The 21429-nt window shown below is 39.8% G+C and overlaps 1 protein-coding gene across 6 annotated transcripts in view; it reads right to left on the bottom strand.

Annotated features, from left to right (window-relative positions):
- Positions 1 to 21429, bottom strand: part of LOC113007765 (nck-associated protein 5-like) — a 111460-nt gene that overhangs the window by 58173 nt on the left and 31858 nt on the right. For all 6 annotated transcript variants that reach the window (XM_080290485.1, XM_026144675.2, XM_026144676.2 and 3 more), the window contains exons 4-7: positions 19933 to 20103; positions 12975 to 13043; positions 10573 to 10611; positions 8861 to 8980 (exon numbers count right to left, since the gene is read on the bottom strand). In XM_080290485.1, coding sequence (XP_080146611.1) covers positions 8861 to 8980; positions 10573 to 10611; positions 12975 to 13043; positions 19933 to 20103 — 399 coding nt within the window. The remainder of the gene's footprint in view (positions 1 to 8860; positions 8981 to 10572; positions 10612 to 12974; positions 13044 to 19932; positions 20104 to 21429) is intronic.

Here is a 21429-nt window from a genome sequence, read left to right as displayed (position 1 = left end):
AACGAGCAGCCAAATTAACAAGAAGTCGGGTTTAATGAGAGGAAAAAGTCTGTAGGTACAGTACTTCTTTCCAGCACAAGCAGCTGAGCATCTCTGCAGAGATGCAGACGCTTCTTCTGCCAGTCTGACCTTTAACGAAAAGGTTAAAGATGAAGGACGGCGTGTCCAACTCTGCTGAGCTCGCAGCTTGCTTAACAGCCTGGAGTGGGAATTGTTGGACCTTCCTGTAAAATTTCCTTGAAGGAAATTGAAGAAATATGTTTTTGCTAATTACCAGTTCAGTCTGTGACAGCAGACTGGTCCCCTGACCCCAATGTTTGTCAGAGGGGAGGAATTATGCTGCGATCTCTGATAATCCAAAAAGACCTTTTGAAACTTCCTCCCTGCTTTCTGCGTAACGACTACAGCATGAGGCTCAGAAACTCACGTCATTTGGATTCAAGGAGTTTTGCTCTGGCTTAAATTCCTCCGCAAGTCTGTTCAAGACAAATCCAAAGCACTATTTCAGTACCCAGCAGGTAGAAAAGCATGCTGTCGCTGTCAGTCACGCCTCTGCCCCACACACTCAGATTTCACCCCTTTAACCTCAACATCGACCAGGTCACCAGCGACCTCTCTGAGGGTACAGTTAGGATTTGCTTTAGCCAAATAAAGTCTCACACAAAGTTTGTGAAGTTTGGATGTTCTAAGTATAGAAGGCTTTTATAACCCTGACCCTTACTGGGTCACTGAGTTTGGTTTGTAACTTGCTTTAATCGGTTGTGTTTGTTTTTTGCTCTAATTTTGTTCTTCTGTCTGGCTTCAGTAACCAAAAGACTTTCCTAGTATGTTTAATATAACATACTGTGAAATGTGCAAATTTCCTGTAAATGTTTGATCTAATTTCACATAATGATGCAGAATAATTTTGAGACTTGGAGGAGAAAATGAAAGAAGTTCGTCTCTCACGTCCGGGCACGATATGTATGATTTCCAGAGACCTGGCAGTTTAAGGCTTCTTGGGCTGGAATCTGCTCGTTTTTCCAGGTGTTAAAGTTTTAATACCCCTCAGCAGCTGCATGGTATAGTAGTTATATTAGTTACTGCAGATTGAGGGTCCAAATACCAGTCAGGGCATGCCTCTGGTCAGGGTCTCAGGACAGACCCCTAATGCTGCTCAGCCTGAGAGTATGACTGAGAGACACAACTAACAGAAAAGCACACAGCTGGGTTTGTTTCCCCCTCAGGCCGTTTGCTGTTCATCATCTCCACTCTCTCCCCCCACCTTCCTGTCTCCTGTCGCTATTAGATATAAAAAGAAAGACTTTATTTATCCCAAAAGTGGGAAAATTAACTGCTTTCCAGCAGCCAAAACATCAAAAACAAGTTAGCTTAATGAAATAAATACAAGATCACCACAGCAGGTAGCTCCACATGTATGATTTGGCAGATTTGTACAACAGACACCCTTTCTGACATAACACCATAGGGGATTTGTGTCTCCTGCTGGTATTGAACCAGCAACGTTTACAGTATGGAGCCAGTAAATTAATAAGAAATACAATGAATACAGATGTTGTGCAAATGTTTAAGACAGTGTTGAGCTGCATGTGCAGTAAGAGGTCAGCATGGTCAGGATCCATTAATTATCCACATCCATTCACCACACCCACGCTCGTTAGGATGAGCCCCCCGTCAGCTGATGGAGGAATCCAAACAATTTGCAATGAAGCAATAATTCTGAATAAAATGCATCTGAATTATATAAGATCCAAGTTTTGTTCATTCAAAAAACGAATCATTAAAGAAAATGTGATTGGTATGTAATAAGATTACTTAAAATCAGAATTTTGGGTGCAAATATTTTTCTTGCTGGTAGAAATCAGATTTAAAGTCTGGAAAACGAAAAAATTCATGTCCATGTGCACATTTTTCCACAGGAATGAGTTTTGTGCGCACAGGAAAAGCGGTATCAGTTTAAATAATAATAAAGGGTTGTTTAAAAAGAATTTATAAAGTGCTTTGAAAAGCAGGTGAAAGTAGAAAGCTTACAGGCTAGATGAAAATGAAAAGGCTGAATAAAATAAAGTTAAAAAGAAAGAAAAACATGAAGATGCAAAATAGAAATGAAATAATTCAGATGAAGGAAAATGGCTAGATACAAAATCTATAAAAGACATGTGGTGGCATCACACAAAATCAAAGGGATCTTGCTCAAAAAATGAAGTATATTAAGTAGTCTTACTTTTATCTTTGAAGGAAGTGCGTGTTTTGTGGATTGACTGAAAGCGTCAATCCACAAAACACAACAAATATTTTATCAAATCTGCAAACAAATTACACATTTTTGAGAGTTTTCTGTTCAATGAATGCTAAATCAAAACTGAAAGAAGTGAAGGAATACCCCAAAAAGCTGAGAACGGCATCGCTGCAGCCTTCTAGAATTAATCAAAGTGTGTGGTGTAGTAGCCCGCTGCACAGTGATTTGCAGAGCAGGTATTCAGCAGTACAGCACACTTGTCATGTGTTTGTAGTTGGCTTCAATGAGCACGAGCGTTCCTGCTGGTACAGTGACAGCGAGAGATCCTCAGCGCACGCTAATAACGCGTTTCTGTCAGCAGAGCTAAAACCTGTTTGAATTCAGGGCTCAAATAAAGGGTAACAAACCGTGCTCTGCCATCTCTGCATTCAGCAGTCAGTTCGAAATACAAACAGAAGCACCTGTCCATCAAAAAAAAAGTCAATTATTTATGGGAGAATCATCAGCTGACCTCAGAACAGCAGAGAAACTTCATGAATCTGTTATTTTTTGTTTCTTTCCACTGCAACACATCTCTGCTGTGCAGACCAGCTGAACTCGTCTAGCAGAACATGTGCTATCGTTGGCTGTTCAGTTTCTCAACACTCAAATTGCCATTAAATCAGAGTTTAGGAGATTTTAATTAGTTGCTGTTTAGGAGGGGTTGCTGTCTTATTTAATGAATCATTTCAATGTAAGCAGCTATCTCCTGGAAGTTTTCAGTCTTTTGAATATGTGGCTTTACAGCTGAAGGCCCCATCCAAAGTTGTGTTTCTTAATGTTTACAGGCCTCCCAAATACTGCACAGACTTTTTTAATGACCTCAGTGAACTGCTGTCTGTGATCTCTGTTGATTTTGACTGTGTAATTATTGCTGGGGATTTTAACATTCATGTGGACAACCCTCAGGACAAAGGGACTAAAGACCTGAGTAACACTCTGGGCAACTTTGGGCTGACTCAGCATGTAACAGAGGCCACACATAATAGAGGACACACTCTTGACCTACTGATCTCCAAAGGCCTGAGCATTTCAAAGGTTACTGTGTCTGATGTGGGCCTGTCTGATCATTACTGTGTTTTCTTTGAAAGTAAAATCTCAGCCCACACAAATATATCAACAACAGTGATCACAAAACGGTGTATAACTGAACACAGTAGTGCAATTTTTAACCAGGTCTTCCCATTAACACCTGACCTGTCCAGAGGGTCAGTCAATGAGCTCGTCAATAGCTTCAATGCTAACATGTTAAATGTAATGGACACTATTGCTCCCATTAAGGTGAAGGTTATCTCTGGAAGGAAAAAGTCTCCATGGAGAAACTCCACACTGGTGAAAAATGAAAAAAGAGAGTGTAGGAAAGCTGAGCGCAGATGGAGAAAAACAAACCTCCAGGTTCATTATGACATTTATAAAGAGAAACTTCACAATTATAATTTACAACTGAGGAATGCAAGGAGGTCCTACTTCTCTGACATCATCACTAAAAACAGCCATAATGCTCGGGTCTTATTTTCTACAGTTGACAGGCTAACAAACCCTCCTGTGTCAGTGGCAGCTAACTTCATTCGACCATGGCCTGCAATGACTTTGCCAAATTCTTCACTGAAAAAATCCAAAAAATTAGACAAGCAATTGGTACTACAACAGCAGATCCAGGATATGTACTGTGTCCACCAAAAAACTGTTTAAACACCATGAAACAGTTTCAACCTATTAGCAGCAAAGACCTGGAGGACATCTTAGGTAAACTGAACTCCTCCTCCTGCTGTTTAGATGTCCTGCCAACAAGTTTTTTCAAAAAGGTCTCAAAGACTTTAGAGTCAGACCTGTTACAGATCGTCAACTTTTCTTTATTATCAGGTGTGTTTCCAGAATCACTAAAAACTGCTGTAATCAAACCTATACTGAAAAAGGACAATCTTGACAAGACACAAATGAACAACTACAGGCCGATCTCAAATGTCCCGTTTTTAAGTAAGATCATTGAAAAAGCAGTTTCTCAACAGCTCAGTTACTTCTTAAAAAAGAATAATTGCTACGATGCCTTCCAGTCAGGTTTTAGACAGAACCACAGCACTGAAACCGCTCTGACCAAAGTGTTTAATGACATATGTCTGAATACAGACAGTGGAAAAATGTCAGTCCTAGTTTTACTGGATCTCAGTGCAGCATTTGATACAGTTGACCACAACATATTACTCAAACGACTGGAGAACTGGACAGGTCTTTCAGGAACTGTACTAAACTGGTTCAAAACATACGTAGAAAACAGGAAATACTTTGTATCAATAGGTAACTTCACATCTGAGCAGACAAGTATCACATGGGGAGTTCCCCAAGGTTCCATCTTGGGACCCCTTCTGTTTAACATCTACATGCTCCCACTGGCACAGATGATAAACAACAACAAAATAAACTATCACAGCTATGCAGATGACACACAAATATATATCACAATGTCACCAGGAGACCAAGGCCCTGTACAGGCTCTTGGTAAATGCATTGAGGAAATCAATGACTGGTTGTGCCACAATTTTCTCCAGCTAAACAAAAACAAAACTGAGGTAATAGTCTTTGGCGCCAAAGAAAAACGATTACAGGTCACCAGAGAACTTCAATCTATACACCTAAAAACCACAAACCAGGCGAGAAATTTGGGTGTAGTGATGGATGCAGACCTAAACTTAGAAAAACACATTAAGACAATAACAAAGTCAGCTTACTATCACCTCAAGAATATATCAAGGATAAAAGATCTGATGTCTCAACAGGACCTGGAAAAACTAGTCCATGCATTCATCTTTAGTAGGCTTGATTACTGTAACAGCATCTTTACAGGTCTACCTAAAAAATCAGTCAGACAACTACAGCTCATTCAGAACTCTGCTGCTCGAGTCCTCACTAAGACCAAAAAAGTGGACCACATCAGTCCAGCTCTGAGGTCCTTACACTGGCTGCCTGTCCGTCAGAGGATAGACTTTAAAGTTCTGATGCTGGCCTATAAAGCTCTGAATGGTTTAGGACCAAAATACATCAATGACCTCCTGACCCAGTATGAACCATCCAGATCCCTCAGGTCATCTGGATCCGGTCTTTTATCAGTTCCCAGAGTCAGAACCAGACACGGAGAAGCTGCATTCAGCTTTTATGCTCCTTATATCTGGAACAAACTCCCAGAAAGCCTCAGATCAGCTGAAACACTCAGTTTATTTAAATCCAGGTTGAAGACTCACCTGTTCTCAGCTGCATTTGAATAAAGCACCAAATCCACACTTTAAGCTTAAATTTCAAAACTTACATTTAACTACTGATTTTATCTACTGTTCTGATTTTATCTGTTTTGATTTTATATACTGTTTTGTTTGTTTGTTTGTTTGTTTGTTTGTTTGTTAATTAGTTAGTTAGTTTATTTGCTTGTTTTAATCAATTTTAAATCATGCTTTTTATTTGTTCTTGTTTCTAATGTCTCTGTAAAGCACTTTGAATCACCTTGTTGTTGAATTGTGCTATACAAATAAACTTGCCTTGCCTTGCCTTGCCTAGTTAGAGATTTTATTCATGCTGAGTGATTAAATCTAACTTGATATAACTGTTTGGAAAGTGTGACACAGTCGACCGTGACTTTGATCAGTTGCAGATGAGTCAGCCCATCAGAGAACAGCACTCAGACTCATTATTACTTGGCACTGAGAAGAGTAGACATGTGGCTCCTGTCAGCATGATTACTCACATCTAATAAAAAACACAGACACCTGTGGAGCCGACACAGCTGCATGAAAAGTAAAATTAAACTACACAGGGGACCATCGCTTCCATGACGTGCCCTCAGCGTCATGACTGACCCTAATGCTAGATTCGATAAGCCACAGACCCGAGCCCAGAATACTGCAACAGCTGCACACCTGCAAGCCACTCTGCAACCCTCCTCCACACCAGCTAATCCATTTCTTACCTTCGGGGAGATTTAACTCTGCTCTGCAGTTAATATGTATGGAAACGTGGTTTTTGCACAATTTAAGCTAACATAAGCTAGCATGAATCCCAAGAAGGAAACTTTTCCTGTAATTTTAATTTTTATTCTCATAAAATCCTGATTTAGAAAAATATTTTCTTTTGCAACATAAACTTTTAAACTTTTTATTCATATCAGCTTCAAACTTTATTACAGCAACTCTCTGAACTTCAAACTAGGAAAACAAATGATTGGATATTTGAAACTGAATTATTAACAGGTCTGTGCAGAGTGAACTTAAACACGGCATTAATACCTTTATTTTATTTTTGTTTAATTTTATATCTGTAACACATAAATCTATAATTATGTACATTGCATTATGAGCTTTTTTGAACTTTTAAAGTCATGCTAAAAACATGTAGGCTATGATCTCCACTGCAGTTAGAAAGCAAAATATTTTTGACTCGGCTGTTCTGAATTGAGGTTGATGACTTCGATAATGAGAATTACTCTGGATCGCACAAATGTATCATTTTTTTAAACCTTTGATGCTTTTCAATCAAAATAAACATCACAAAAATGAAAAAGATAATATTTTGATTTTTTTCAGATGAAGAAACTTTATTATTGCTGTCATGTTAGCTGACCTGAGATGTAGAGAAGTGTTTAAAAAGGAATGTTCTGCACTCAGCTTCACATCTGTTCGGGTTTCTAATGAGCTGCTTTATTTCTAAATGCTGAAAATGATCTAATTTAAGCCTCACTTTCCTTTTAGCCCTCTGCAGTGTGTATGGGGAAGCCTGTCACTGTTTCTGGGAAAGAAAAAAACTGTTTGTGCAGTTTGTTAGTTAAAGCTTCACTCACTGATAGGTGTAATAAGAGCAATTAAGAATAAATTTAGTCAATAAATAACAAATGAAGACAGACAGTTACTAATGTTCCCATAACTACTTTAAATGCTTTTAATTTTCTTTTGACTTTTGCAGCTTGCCTCCAATTTCATCAGTGTTTGTCTCGGCATAGTCTTGCCTTTTGTCTTATTCTGTCTCAACCAAAGCTTCTTTCCAAAGATTTTTGCTGGTGCAATAACTAGGCTTCCTACAAAGCTTTGTTTCATGTTTCAGACAGCATGAAACTAACAGCTGACAACATTCTGGGCCTGTATCTGTAAATGCTTTTGTTTGGAAGATATAACAGCAACAAATGAGACATTAAAAGGTCTTAAAAGTCTTAAAATAGTTTTTAAGATTATTTAATGTTTCTGATGCTGAGATAATACCAAAGATGAGTACCAAAAGCTGATAAATGACTTCATTCTAGTCTGTTTTAATTAAGATTGGATTTCTCAACCCTGACTTACGCCAAACCATATGATTTAAAACCTTCTGGACAAACAGTCTCTGTTAGCTGAATCACCTCAATTATTAATAAGAAACTGACAAAATAACAAGCCTGAGCTTGGCTGTTACTGGCATCTGTGATTGATAATGTGACTTCTAACCCGCTTTCATGTCCAGATTATTTGAAACTGTTATTAGCAAAATGTTCACATTAGTGTCGCCCACCCAACTGTCCCGATGCAGGTGGCACTTTTAATTGGCCGGGTGAGGCAGGGGTTGTTAGTCAAAAGGCTTCCTGTCAGGGTTAACTCTTTCATTTATTACCAAACTATTGAACTGTACTGTGCTGCTATAACTTCAGTTTTGTTTTTTTGATACAGAATTCAATTTTGGGATTGCTGTGATCCTCGTGTTCCCCGCCTTATCTAGGCTAATGTATTAGCTTAAGTCGCTGGTTAATGCCTCCAGGTGACAAAAAGTAATATTAGAATTCAGTTGGAGTAAAATTAGAGACTACCTAAAGAAAGTAAGACCAATAGTTGCCCTTTAACCCCTCTGTGTTCATGTGTTGCTGGCTTATTGTGTTAATTTTTAAAAGCTGTGCAGAAGATGAAAACCTGCTGATAAAAGCTAACTGCTAAAAGCTAACAAGCTAAAACAGTCATGCTATGATTCTCTTTGGGTCTATCACTGCAAGACCTTAAGATTTTAGTCATTTTCGACATGAAAGAAGTTTATGTGCATCTTTGAAGTTATACAGTACAGCTGGCGATGGAGGTCAACAAACTGAGCAATCAACTGTCATCACAGCTAACTGAAAAAATGGAAAAAAGAAAAAGCTAAGGTTTTAACCTCAGGAGTTTTCCAATTAGAAAAACATGCTCGCCTCTGTCTCCCATTTCTGCACCACTACTTTCCTGCCACAGCTGTGTGAGAGGTCTGCCTCACTATTAGGCTAAAGTCTGGCATAATTAGCATAAAAGAAGAGAAGGGTAAGGGCCGGTAATCCTTGTTTGAGGACGTACAGTGCACTCGAGCATGAAGCCGTGACAAAAACGACACTAATTAGGACAGAAAGAAGGATATAAATCCAGCTGTAAACCCGCTGTACCTCTCTGTGAGTTCATTTGAACACATCCAGGGCGGGTTTCTCTGTCTTTGTGGTCCTCGCTGAAAGTTAGTAACCTTTAGAAGTGGAGCGCTGCTCATGTAAAATTCAAACAGCCTTGGAGCATGCTAGCTCTGTCAGTTTGTGTTTGTATCCGCGGCGCCGTGAGCTCCTACCTGGGAGACGGGAGTAGTGGACATTTTGACACGTTGTTGAAACAGCACGCTCAGTATGCGGTTTTGTTGCTCCAAGTCAAACACACGGGTCCGCAGCTTCACACACTCCTCTTTGAGGTCCTGGAAACAAATACAAAATGGACAGATGACGGCGACTGACGGTGGCACTTCAGAGACATACACGTAAATCAGATGCTAATTTAGCAGCCACAGGGAACGACGGTGTATTCAACTAAAGATGCACATGATGGTGCTCGAAAACATGAGCAACCTGGAAAGGAGGACCTACAGAGGTGTGACTTAAGAGGGGGGCTAAGGTGGCGAAACCCCCATGATACCGCATGAAGTATACTTATAAACTATAGTCAATTTCTCACAGCCGCTGTGACCATTCTTCACATAAACTTACAGCAAAACCCTTCATATGTTACTTAAATATCAGACTTTCTGTGTATAGCATTGTTGGTCATGACAGGGTACTTCTGCCAGGGTTGTTTACAGGATTTCGCCACAGAGTGGGTCCAGGAACGAGACCAGGGAAAGAGAAAATGAGAATATTTGATGATAAATGGTAAATGGTAAATGGCCTGTATTTGTATAGCGCTTTACTAGTCCCTAAGGACCCCAAAGCGCTTTACATATCCAGTCATAATAAACAGAGCATACAGCGTGCAGCCTGCCTGAGAATACCCTGGGCGTGGCTGCGTCTCTTTCTGACTCCACTGCGGGTGCTCAATCGAATCGTGTCCACTCAAGACAGTATTTCAGTGCCGCAGAGACCCAGAAACAGAGCTCAGGTTGTCATTGCTTAAAATAGTGCTGGTTCTGTTTTTTAAGGAGCCTGTGTAGAGCTGCACAGAGCAGGAATGGAGTACATTTTCAAAAAAGACTGCTTCTGAAATGGTCCTGGTGTAATTTACCGTATTTTTTGGACCACAAGGCTCACCGGTTTATAAGGTGCACTGTCAATGAACGGGTCTGTTTTCATACATAAGGCGCATTAAGCGAAACAAAACAGTCAGATAAGTCAAACTTTACTCAACTCATTCTTCTTGCTTCCTCCAATTCCGTATCATTCATTCTTTAATGTTGAATTCTCTCACAGATGCTCTATTCCCGTGTCGTTGCAGTATATTAATGACTAACCTCGTATTATTGATGGATTATCTCAGTTGTTCTCCTGACTGAACTTTTATCGAGTAGAAAAAAGTTAGCGTTCATCCTACAGCTTCACTGTGTTTATGTTATGCAAACATAAACACATAGCTGTGTCGCTAGCGATCACAGAGCACATAATTATATACCAGTTAGCCTAACTTCAGTAACACTACAAACGTCACTTTTGTTTAGTTTTCTCTCTTCATTTATGTTGGAAGTGATAGCAGAGCTGTACGTTTGAATTTTTCCAGAAATCTCTCAGTCAGAACATGGTATATCATGATTAGGTGGAAACTAGCGAGCTAACTTCCTGCTAACTTCTAACTCTAATAAATTTTGTTTTCATGGATGCCTGGATGTACAACTTAATTGTTACACCTGGTAAAGCAGTCACACTGATCATTTTATTAAAGATGAAAGAATTTAGATCGTTTTTAACTCTCAGTGATGCCGCAGTGTTTGTTTGACTTTGGGACCTGAAGCGGAGTTTGGTCTCGGATTACTCCGTGAGGCTCCTGACTACGGTAGCCGTAATGCTCCGACAATGTACAAACCTTTTGCGTGAGAAGAGCCTGGACCACCTGATTAGCCACCTGAAAGAGACGAGAAGGAACAATGTGTTTAAAAAAGTTTGGTCATTATTTTAAGAGTTGAACTTTGTGACTTTGAGATGCAAAGAGATTGTAAAACGACCGAGAATAAAGTTCAAAAATGAGGATTTAGAGGCGTGGACGGTGCCGTGAGGACAAACTGACATGGCGTTGCATCAGAGTCGGGCTCGTTGAAACCACACAGCTGTTGCCCGCGGTTACTGCATGTCTGACCACAGAAAATATACACATGGTTAATGTTGATGTCCTAACTTTTTCATTCTGTATTCTGTGTGAATTTCTGCAGGAAGAAGAAAAAGTTCAGCTCAGTTGTATGGATTGATTTTTAAAAAAAGAAGAAGAAGACTAATCTGAAACGCTTTCTTTCCTGCTTATTTTGATTTCTGAAGTGGAGGCATACAATATATCTTGGCACTGGAATAATAAGTATGTTTTGATTCTTTTGTATGTGGGCCACAAAATTATTTCCCTCCACCTCTTTCATCTTTCTATCAAAACGCCTTGCCTCAGCTCATTCAGATGATGACAGGAAACCATCTCAATGCCCCCCCCCCCCCCCCCCCCAAAAAAAAAGAAAAAAAATCATCTGCATAATGAGACTGAAAAGCAGCAGAAGCGGTGGCGGTAGCAGAGAAATTAATCCCACAGCAGAAACTCTGAAATATCTGTCCTCAGCCAGATTCTCATGGGCAGCAATCTCCATGGTACCAAGCCCATTAGCGAAGGCTGCTAAAAAACTAAAGTGGCACTGTCGTGGTGGCTGGAGAGAGATGCAGGAAAAGATGGAGAGACTTTCAAAGTGCTGTCAGAGGGAAGGAGTGCAGTTAGACAGCCTCGTGTTAGAGGTGAGAGTCCGTGCTCCTGAACGCCGAGACTCACTTCTTCATATCGCCAGGAGCTCTGCTGTCTGTCTACTTCAATTAAAGATCTGGGCATCCCTCTGTAGACTCCACCAGTGCTCATAATAAACAAAGTGTGTTTGTGCGTCTCCTGCTGTAGCTACAATCACAAGACTGTCGGAGTCCTGAGAAGTAGACAGCACTGTGTGGACATTTTAGTTTTTTGTTTGTTTGTTGTTGTTGTTTTTTGGGGGGGGGGGGGGGGGGGTAATTCATCTTACACTCCAAGAAATAATCCTCTCTACATTCATTTACCTTTTGGATGGTTGGAATTGGAAAGGTTGTTGATGTGAAAACAACATGTAAATTACCACAGTGAGCTGCATCCAGAGTATATACAGGGCATCCACAGCATTAGGACAAACTCAGGCCTCGGTCACACACACCTGTTCAGAAAAATGGTATCCCCTGATTGGTTGGAGAGTGGTTGCTGGGCATTGCTAGGTGAAATTGGTTGCAAACAGGTACGTGGTGCTGCGAGAAAAACTTCCTTGGAATTTCTTTGATCACTAGCAGGTTGCTGGGTTTAGCTGCAACAGTTTGGCTGGAAGATGCTGACTTGTCTGCAAACACTGGATAGTCAGGCAGTGCTTGCAGATAAGCTGATTAACCTGCAGGTGACGCAGGGCAATCACAAGGAGGTTTTTCTTAACTTGCTTTCCACCAAGGGAGGCCCCTTTAAAGTTTACATATATCTAACTGAGTCCGAGATTGATGTCTTGGGTTTTTTGCAGTTTCTCTGAGCGTTACATTGTTCCGACCTTGGTGATAAATTAGTTGGGACGTTCAGTCCTAGGAAGACTGGCAGCTGTCCTGATGTTTTCCACTCATGAACAATCCTTCTCACTGGAGAATGATGGACTTCAAATTGTTTGGAAAGAACCTTATAACCCTTTGCAGAACTGATTGGGCATCACTGCTGATGTCTGTCGTCCTCAGCATTCTGCTACCATACACCTACTTCTGCATTTTGGCTTGATTACTGTTCAATAAATGACTCTGTGTCATATGTCATGTGCTTTTGTTCATCTCAGGTTGTTTTTATTTCATTTTTAGACCTGATAAGAATCACAGATGAGTTTCATTATGTCTTTTATGACTTTGTCTGTCTATGGACAGTCCAGTACAGTCTATGGATGCAGCCTGCTTATCAAGCTAGCCAGCATTAGATCTCGTAACTAAACGTGTAAACTTCTGTTTTTTATGTGCAGTCTTTTTAGGGTTTTATGAGGACTGACTCACTGTAGGTTGGTACTGTATACCAGCTAAATTTTTCAGACCCTAAAAATGCCATTTACTGGAGAATGACCATTTTTGGTGGTACAAATCAGTGCAAATATAAGCCTTAATTATAAGCCTTATAAGCCTTAATTATTAATGAAAAATAAAAGTGTGATTTCATTGTAAATACATGCTGTATATCTTCTGCAGTGTGGGATCACTCACCTCATCCAAACAGCGTTCGTACTGCTTCCTCTGGTTATCGTTTTCCATCGACAGAGCCGAGTTTTCTGCCTGCAGACACAAAACGCACGCATGCAAACTGCATTAATAATTTCTGAACGCACTCATATAAATAAGAAAATAAACAAAAATATGTAGGATAGAAAATGTGATTAATTATAGAACTATGAGAAACGTTAAAGGTCTTGATGCTGTTTTCTCTGGATGGAGGTGAGTTGTCTATCTAGACAGTACTCTCCCTGAAGCACTTGGATTTGTTGGTTTCACTGGAGAGAGATGGTCGTAAATGAACGATGCCTTAAATTTCAGGCATCCCAACTTAATCCTGCAGACCCTCACTGTGTCTGCGAGGCTGACCTGAGGTACCTCAGCTATAATTCAATTACTGACAGAGGTTCAGGCCCGACACCATTCTGGGAACTCAGCGGGCGACTTTCTACACAAGTGATTATTCTTGTAAATCTGAAAGGCCAGGCCACCTGAGCTGGCTTGTTTTCACTTAGTGTTGTGGGCAACTCCTCGGAACAACAAGTTCACAGAAGATCACAGAAATGGCTGATCACAGGAATGAACAGAGTTCAAAGAAGAACTCGCCCCACACAGATCAACACCACCTGTATCCCTGTGCAGCAGGCAGAGGTAAACAACACAGTATTTCAGCAGCTGAAATGATGCTGATTACTGGCTTCAGGCGTGAGGAAACGGTTTACTTGACTCTTAAAATGAGAACTTTGGAGATTTAAATGTGGGTTAGGTAGCTTTGTCATGTTTTAAACCCTCATTTTCTATTGAAGTCTAAACTGACTAACTTAATAAATAAGACATCCCCCGACTCTTTTGGAAGAGGACTGAGGTCACATTGACCTTTTGTCCTTCACATAGACTGTTAGAGGGATCTGTGACTTTCTGCTCCAAGTGCCTAAATTCCCCGTTTGGTTAAAGCATCTACAGGAAGCCACGCCGGCTAAAGTCAACTTAGAAATGAAGTCCACCCGTCAGACTCGCTGGTCACACCTGGTTTAAAGAACAAGATGGCGATGGACAAAACATCTTGAAGCTTCATAACCACTGAGTGGCATCTTTCATACTGTCTATGAATCCTAGCTAGCCAGCTCTAACTTAGCATCTGTCTGGCATTGGCTGCTGTGTCTTGTGCAGCTTGGCTGTGTCAGTGTGTGTCTTTGTCCTGTCTTCCTCCTCTCGCTCCTAACTGGTCACAGCAGTTGGCCACCCCTCCCTGAGCCTGGTTCATCCAGAGCTTTCTTCCTGTTAAAAGGGAGTTTTTCCTTCCCACTGTCCCCAAGTGCTTGCTCATAGAGGGTCATTTGATTGTTGGGGTTTGCGCTATCTTATTGAAGGTTTTTTTTTTTATATATATATAATGCAAAGCACCTTGAGATAAGATAGATAAGATAAGATACCTTTATTAGTCCCACGAGTGGGAAATTTCATGTCTGGGCAACTGGGCAACTGTTATTGTGATTTGGCACTATATAAATGAACTGAACTGGACTGAATTGTCATTATACTGATACTTGTGTAAAGTGTAGAAGTAAATTTAAATCTAATTTGATATACAAAGAGGTGTTTACAAAGGTTATAAAGCTAGTTATGTAGCTATTTGGTGGTTACGTGTTTTGATATTTACATGTTTACATGTTTGAATGTTTAGACATGCATGTTCAAACATGTAATAAGTATGTGTTATATCTACCTGGTTGTTTTCCCTGTTTTGATCTGAGTATAAGATTTCCTGGCTTCTGAGAGGCCAGTGAAGTATTCATGAGGGCGGCACACAGGAAGTGTGGGTTGTTGTTGCTGTGTGCTGAGAGTAACGCGGCTGCTAAAAAGTTATCCGTCTCCATCTTGCTGTTCCTAATTATTCAGAGAGATTCCGAACCATCTAGTGAACCCTCACGTTACACTTGCATGAAGTATATCTGCTGGTATCGCAGTACATACAGTCCTATGCATGTCTTATAGTGTTTGCAAATACAAGCTGTGCGTTTGTGCGTGTGCAAGTTCTGGTACTGTACTTTGAGTCTTTCAGCCTGTTATGTTATGAGTTCACACTTGCTCTTGCAGTTGCATTACACCATCTTTGCAAATGAGCCTGATGGATTAATGTGTCAATGTGTAGATTGCAAGTAAAAAAAAAAGTTTATAGGTGTCAATCAATCTGGCTTGAAATAAATTGTTTTTGCATCTGCGAAACATATTAAACCCCCACAAAGTGATCCTGCATGTACAGATAAATCACTTGCAAAGCTGTAAATGTTTGGCAGCGCGCTTACAGTCGGGCTCCCTCGTCCTTGTTTGTGCACCGTTAACTTGTTCGATCTGCAGAAACCATCACATCAATCAGTGTTTCAGACTTAACTGTCAACTTTCACTGAAAACTCAGACTTGGTGGAGGAGCTGAGCAGTTCAGCAGTTCCCCTCAGTTAGAAGAAAGTCGGTTCACTCTGTTTTTATTATTTATATTCTCACTTTTTGGAGGTTTTCAAAGCAAATATTTTACTTTCTGTGGCGGACTATGTGGAAGGTGCCCAAGTGTGCCATAATGACTGGAAAGTAGTTTGAACCTAAATTGAAAACTCTCTAATGTGCATCTCTCTCTCACTCTTCAGTTTGACATTAAAGTTTAATTACAATGTGGATAAAATAAAGGCAGCCACCATGAAGAAGCAACAGCGTGAAAGCCACAAAAACACACTCCGAATCATCCATTTAGGGTCATCAGAGTAGGCAGGAAAATTGATGCAATTTAAGGTGTTCTTTTATTTTAAAAAACCATCATTAATGACAAACTCGTTATACAGGCTTTGACCAGGTTATTACCAAGGAAAATTAACTTTCACTAAAATATCACTGCAAATCATGCATGGACTGATGCCGGAAATCACTAAACTCATGCTGGATGCAAAATTAGACACACATACTGTACAGTGCTATGAAAAAGTATCCACCAGCATCCTGACTTCTTATTCTTTTGCATATTTGTCACACTTACATGTTTCAGATCACCAAACAAATGTTTATGCCATGCAAAGATTACTTGACTTAATAAAGAAAGCAGTTTAATTTGTTAAAGGAAATAAATTATCCAAACTGTGTGAAAAAGTAATCGCCCCCCTTGTTGGCCTCTATTAGCTGGTTGGGGCACCCTTGGGAGCAAAAACTGTAATCAAGCATTTAATATAACTGGCAACAAGTCTTTCACATCACTGTGGAGGAATTTTTTGCCTGATCTTCTTTGCAGAATTGTTTTATTTCAGCCTCGACCTACATCTGAGGTTTTTCAAGCTCAATTCTTATTTACCTCCAGGGTTTGACTTGGCCACTCAAATTTTGGTTTCAGGCAGACTTCCTGTTTTGTTTCAGATGATTGTCCTGCCTCATAGGCTAAGAGCAGCTGAGCTTCAAGGCAGGAATTTATGGCTGGACGTTCTCCTTCAGAAGAATCATGAATTCAGTAAAAGGCAGAATTCATGGTTCCATCAATTACGGCAAGTCATCCTGAAGCAGCAAAGCAGCCGCAGACCATTACACTACCGCCACCATGTCTGACTGCTGGTATGAGGTTTGAGTCCCATTACAATCCAGATGTAATGGGACTCAAACCTTCCAAAAAGTTAAGCTTTTTCTTGTCAGTCCACAGAATATTTTCTGAAAGTCTTTGGGATCATCAGGATGGTTTTTCCCAAATGTGAGATGAGCCTTTGTGTTATTTATGGTCAGCAGTGATTTTTGTCTTGAACTCTCCCATGGATTCCATTTTTGCAGAGTCTCTTTCTTATTGTTGAATCATGAATTCTGACCTTAACTGAGACATGATAAACCTATGGTTCTTTAATGTTGTTCTGGGTTCTTTTGTGACCTTGACCTCCTGACTCGTTGATGTGCTCTTGGAATAATTTTAGTCAGCCAGTTACTCCTGTGGCCACTTCACCACCAGTCCAAGTTTTCTTCATTTGTAGATAATGGCTCCCACCGTAGTGCAAGGGAATCCAACGACTAAGAAATGGTTTTATAACCCTTACCATACTGATAGATGTGTTGCTTTTTCAGATCTTTTTGCCTATTTCAATTTGTCAGACAGCTTCTGTTTAAGTCATTTCTTGATACAACAGGTTTAAAAAAAATTTAAAACTTTGAAAACTGTTAAATTTTAAAAAAGAAAGAAATGTATGATCAGTAACCCCATTAAAAAGAAGAATTTGTATCCCTGAAGCAGCAGCAGATTAAATTTCATGAGTATTTCATGGACTGCTGTGAGACTGTGTTGAACAGCCAACAGAACAACACAAGCAAAGCCGAGTGAATTCACTCTTTTTTTTTCTCTGTTTTTCTTCTGTGAGGCTTTTCAGTGGATATAAACTCCATCAATAATGGCTGCCCGAGATCTCAGCAGATGGCGAGTCCTATGACCTATTCAGCAGGGAAGATGTAACGGGGGGTGGGGGGGTGCATACTGTACATTCACTGGAACACTGACTCCAAATGTTAACTACCCTGGCAGCCTTTTAATTATCACCTCCTGGATATGAATAACTCCTTTGTCTTCTGCAGTTTCTGTGCCCTTAGGACCGCGCTTCAACATAATAGAGCCTCTTTTGTTGTCCTATTCAAAGATGGACAGAGGCCTTACAAAACACGATGTGTGTGCTTGTTTTTCTTCTGCTTTGCTCACTGTTTAAAAAAAATGAAAGCACCATACAGACTTGGATGCTCTGAGCAACATATAATGGCTGTTAATTATCATTTGCAAGCAATTCAATTTACCCCTTAACATCCACCAGGTTACTGGCAAACCATGTAGGGGTAGGGTTATGCCTGCACATTGTCCACATGCTAAAAAAGCATAGTTTCAGAAACTAGAAGATTTATGTGTTAATTTAAAGTCTCGTACATGCCATTGGACAACAAGATTTCCTTCTGAATATGCGAAATAACTGAAAATGCCATACAAAAATGTGACCCTAAATCTAAATCTGAACAGGTAACGTGTAACCTAGTTAATGTAGGGTTCCCATGGGTCATTAAAAAGTCTTAAATTTTGAAATGAAAGGAAATTTTTTAAATAGGTTTTAAATTGGTTAAAAATATTGCTACTGACTATAATTTCTATATATTAGTAAATCCGTATCAAATAAATTTATTTTAGGGTGTAATTACATGGTCTGTAACACTAGGGGGTGCTATACTACTAAAATAGTTCTACTATTACACAATAACCCAGTCGCACTAGAGTAAAAATAGGATGGCAACCACCCTACGACAAGGAAAACTAGATGGTTGATAGTTCAGCACGCTCAAACTCATCATTCTATTACAAGGTGATAGCAAGTTTGCTGGGCTCCCACACTGCAGCAGATTTGTCACTATCGGGAAGAATCTGTGGTTCTGGCTGTAAGTAGTGATTTTATATTTAATGGTAATTTCTTTGGATGTGATTGGACAACAGATTTGCAAAAGATGAAAACAGATAAGTGACAGATAACTGACCAATTTTTCACAGTTAATAATTTATTATCACAAACAAATTGCATGTAATTGCCAGCCTGACAGAACGAACGCATCTTATTGCCATTCGGACTCACCAAAGTCACTGTGAAGATGGCGGCTGACTGTGACTGGTTGCAATACTGGTCTTGTCTTCAAAGCAGCCATTTCAGAGGCAATGAGATCGCAGCTTTGGTAATTCTGGTTGTGCTTCAATTTCCAACCACTGTTTCATCTTGTTTTTATCTGTGAAAACCGCTATTGGTAAAACTCTGGATTTTGTAAAGATCAACAAAACTATTATTTATAACACAAGAAAACCAACGATGCCACTTTTGTCTTTAACTTTATTTATCAGCAGTGCTCATACAAGGACTTAAAAAACTTCAACAATCACAGAGAAACTGAACTGTTTCCATTATTGTCCACAGGCTCTGTGGTGTCCCACATAATGACCCACCCAAACGGTTTACAACACCTAGTTTTAATTGTTTTCAATTAACTATGCACCACCCATCAAATTTAACTTCTTCAGCTCCAGCTGAATATATATAGCACATATATAAATGTGACTTACCTACCAAAATAAAAAAATGTAGCGCCATTATCAAATGGCTTTCCTAAAACAGGAAAATAAGATGAACTAATGCTAATTTTAGGGCCAGCAGCTGCGGGTATGACAGAAACCCTGCTGACAATTACTGAAAATCCTAAATTCAAGTGACTTTTTCACATTACTTGTGTTTTCTGCCCAGAAGTCAGAAATCCAAAGAAATTAACTTCAGTGTCATGTGAATCTCGTGGTTGCTTTGTTTTATGTTCTATATAATTTAAAGGAGAAATGGATCTGGGTTCTTATGGCGTAAGGTCTTAAGAAGCATTGCTTTCGTTTTCTTTTAATAATGGTGCAGGAACTCTGTGTTAAGAGGCTGACTTGAATAACATAGACATTTAAAAACTATGTGTTTAATGCTCCCTGCTTCTGGGAGATTTGAGTTTTTCTTCTGATTTCTTTAATAATGTAAAGCACCCTAGGCTTCGGCTAACACTTTTACATTTCATCACCACATAATGTTGTCTGACACCTTGTGAATGGCATCTTGAAGCTATAACAGCACAATCGGCTTACCTGCTGTTGACCTCACTGTTTTTGAGAGTGGGAAAAACTAACACATAGTTTATATTCTTAACCGGTCACGGTGAAAGCATTAGGGGTGGCCTACAACCACATAATTTTGCAACCATTAACACCTACTCAATAACCCTTCCTACATAAAGATACAGCAGTCAGAGTTATGTTCATCCAATGCCACCTGTTTATTTCTAACCATCAAATGTAATATGTTTAATTAAACATATTTCTCAGTCTGACATGGTGAAAGTGAAAAGTTGTGGACGAAGCCTAAGAACTGGACCGTGCAATCCACTTTATTACCTCGAGCGCTCTGAGCCGCTCCAACAGGGGATTGCTGTCCTTTGAATTGTCCTCTAAACCGCCGTCGCCACCACCGGCCTCGGGCGAGGTGGACATCTCTGTTGTTGGTGTGGCAGATGTGGGACCCTCCAGACTGTCCTGTTGCTTCCACATTTCCTCCAGGAGTTTGTCCTGGAAAGCAGAGAGCATATCAAACATGCATGCCTTGGAGTCACAAAGAGATGAAAACTAAATACTCCATATTCCATAAAGCTCCAGTTATAAGAGCAATAAATCTTGATGAGCTGCACACTGAGAGCTGCAGCCACTGCATAAATAAAGCTGCTCTGCTTCACTTCAAAGATTTATTAAACTTCTATTATTTATGCTAAAATGTGCCAGCTAGTGCTCTAGGCTACTGGATTATGTAGACATTAAAAAGAAGAGGCTCCAAAATGGAGTCTTGGGGAACTCCATACCATTTATCTACACTTAAATTAGACCCACTGTGCTTTTTCCTTTTTGATTGTCTCATATTACCTGTAACTGGGATGGATTTTCATATTAAACATGGCTAAGGTTTAAAATAATAAGGTCAAAGAATGTAGACGTAATCCCTGTGAGACAAAAGCTCAGACGGCACACTGCTCTAAACATTCAGTTTCACACATTTTTTTTCCAATCTTGGCCCTCTATGATGTCATAGAGATGAGATATCTCTATTATGGTCATTTAAGGCACACAGCTTTTGCTATGGGCACAGAAACTCCACCCACATATTGTTTGCGAGTGGCAGCCAATAAGAATAAAGTTGGCATAAAGGGGGAGGGGCTATGGCACTTTTTCTGTGTGCTGTGGACTTTTGTCGACACATGAACGGCATTTTGGACACTGAAAACTGAGCTTTTCACAAACTCCTGCCACAGTGAAGATTTTCAAAGACTCAGTTTCTGCATTTAGACACAAACAAAGTCAGCATCAAAGGTGTGCACCTTTGGGATGCTAGTTTAGCTCAGTGGGTGAGCAGGTATGCCACATGACCACAGTTTGTGCCTTCCATCTCTCTCTCCACTTTCTTCACCACAAATGTGCCCCTAAAAAATAGTCTCCAAAAAAAAGGGCTTTTATCTCCTCTTTTCATGTCAGAATGTGTTATTGTATGTGGACTGGACTGGTCAATGTTTCTTCAAGGTTAGAGTTATATTACCTCCTGTTGCTTTGACATGCTCTTGACAACACTTAAGATGGTTTTTCTGTTTTACTATTTTATTATTATTATGGTATGAATCAGAATACTTTATCGATCCCAGAGAAAATTATGTAATGTAAGGATTATTCTGAACTGTGAATCATGCAAAGCTACTCTAGGAAAGTCAGGAATAAGAACATGTTAGTAGTAAACAGTCCCTATTCTTTAGATGGTATTAGAACAGATTTAGCAGTGAAATAAGTAGCACTTAGCCTTTTTCCCAGTCATGGATCAAGCATAGTCTTAGACTAAATGAAAACTTTCAATTA

The sequence above is a fragment of the Astatotilapia calliptera genome, chromosome 16 (genome assembly GCF_964374335.1).
Source record: "Astatotilapia calliptera chromosome 16, fAstCal68.1, whole genome shotgun sequence".
Classification (NCBI taxonomy): Eukaryota; Metazoa; Chordata; class Actinopteri; order Cichliformes; family Cichlidae; genus Astatotilapia; species Astatotilapia calliptera.
The sequence above is the reverse complement of the archived record's forward strand: the minus strand, read 5'-3'. Positions and strand labels throughout refer to the sequence as shown.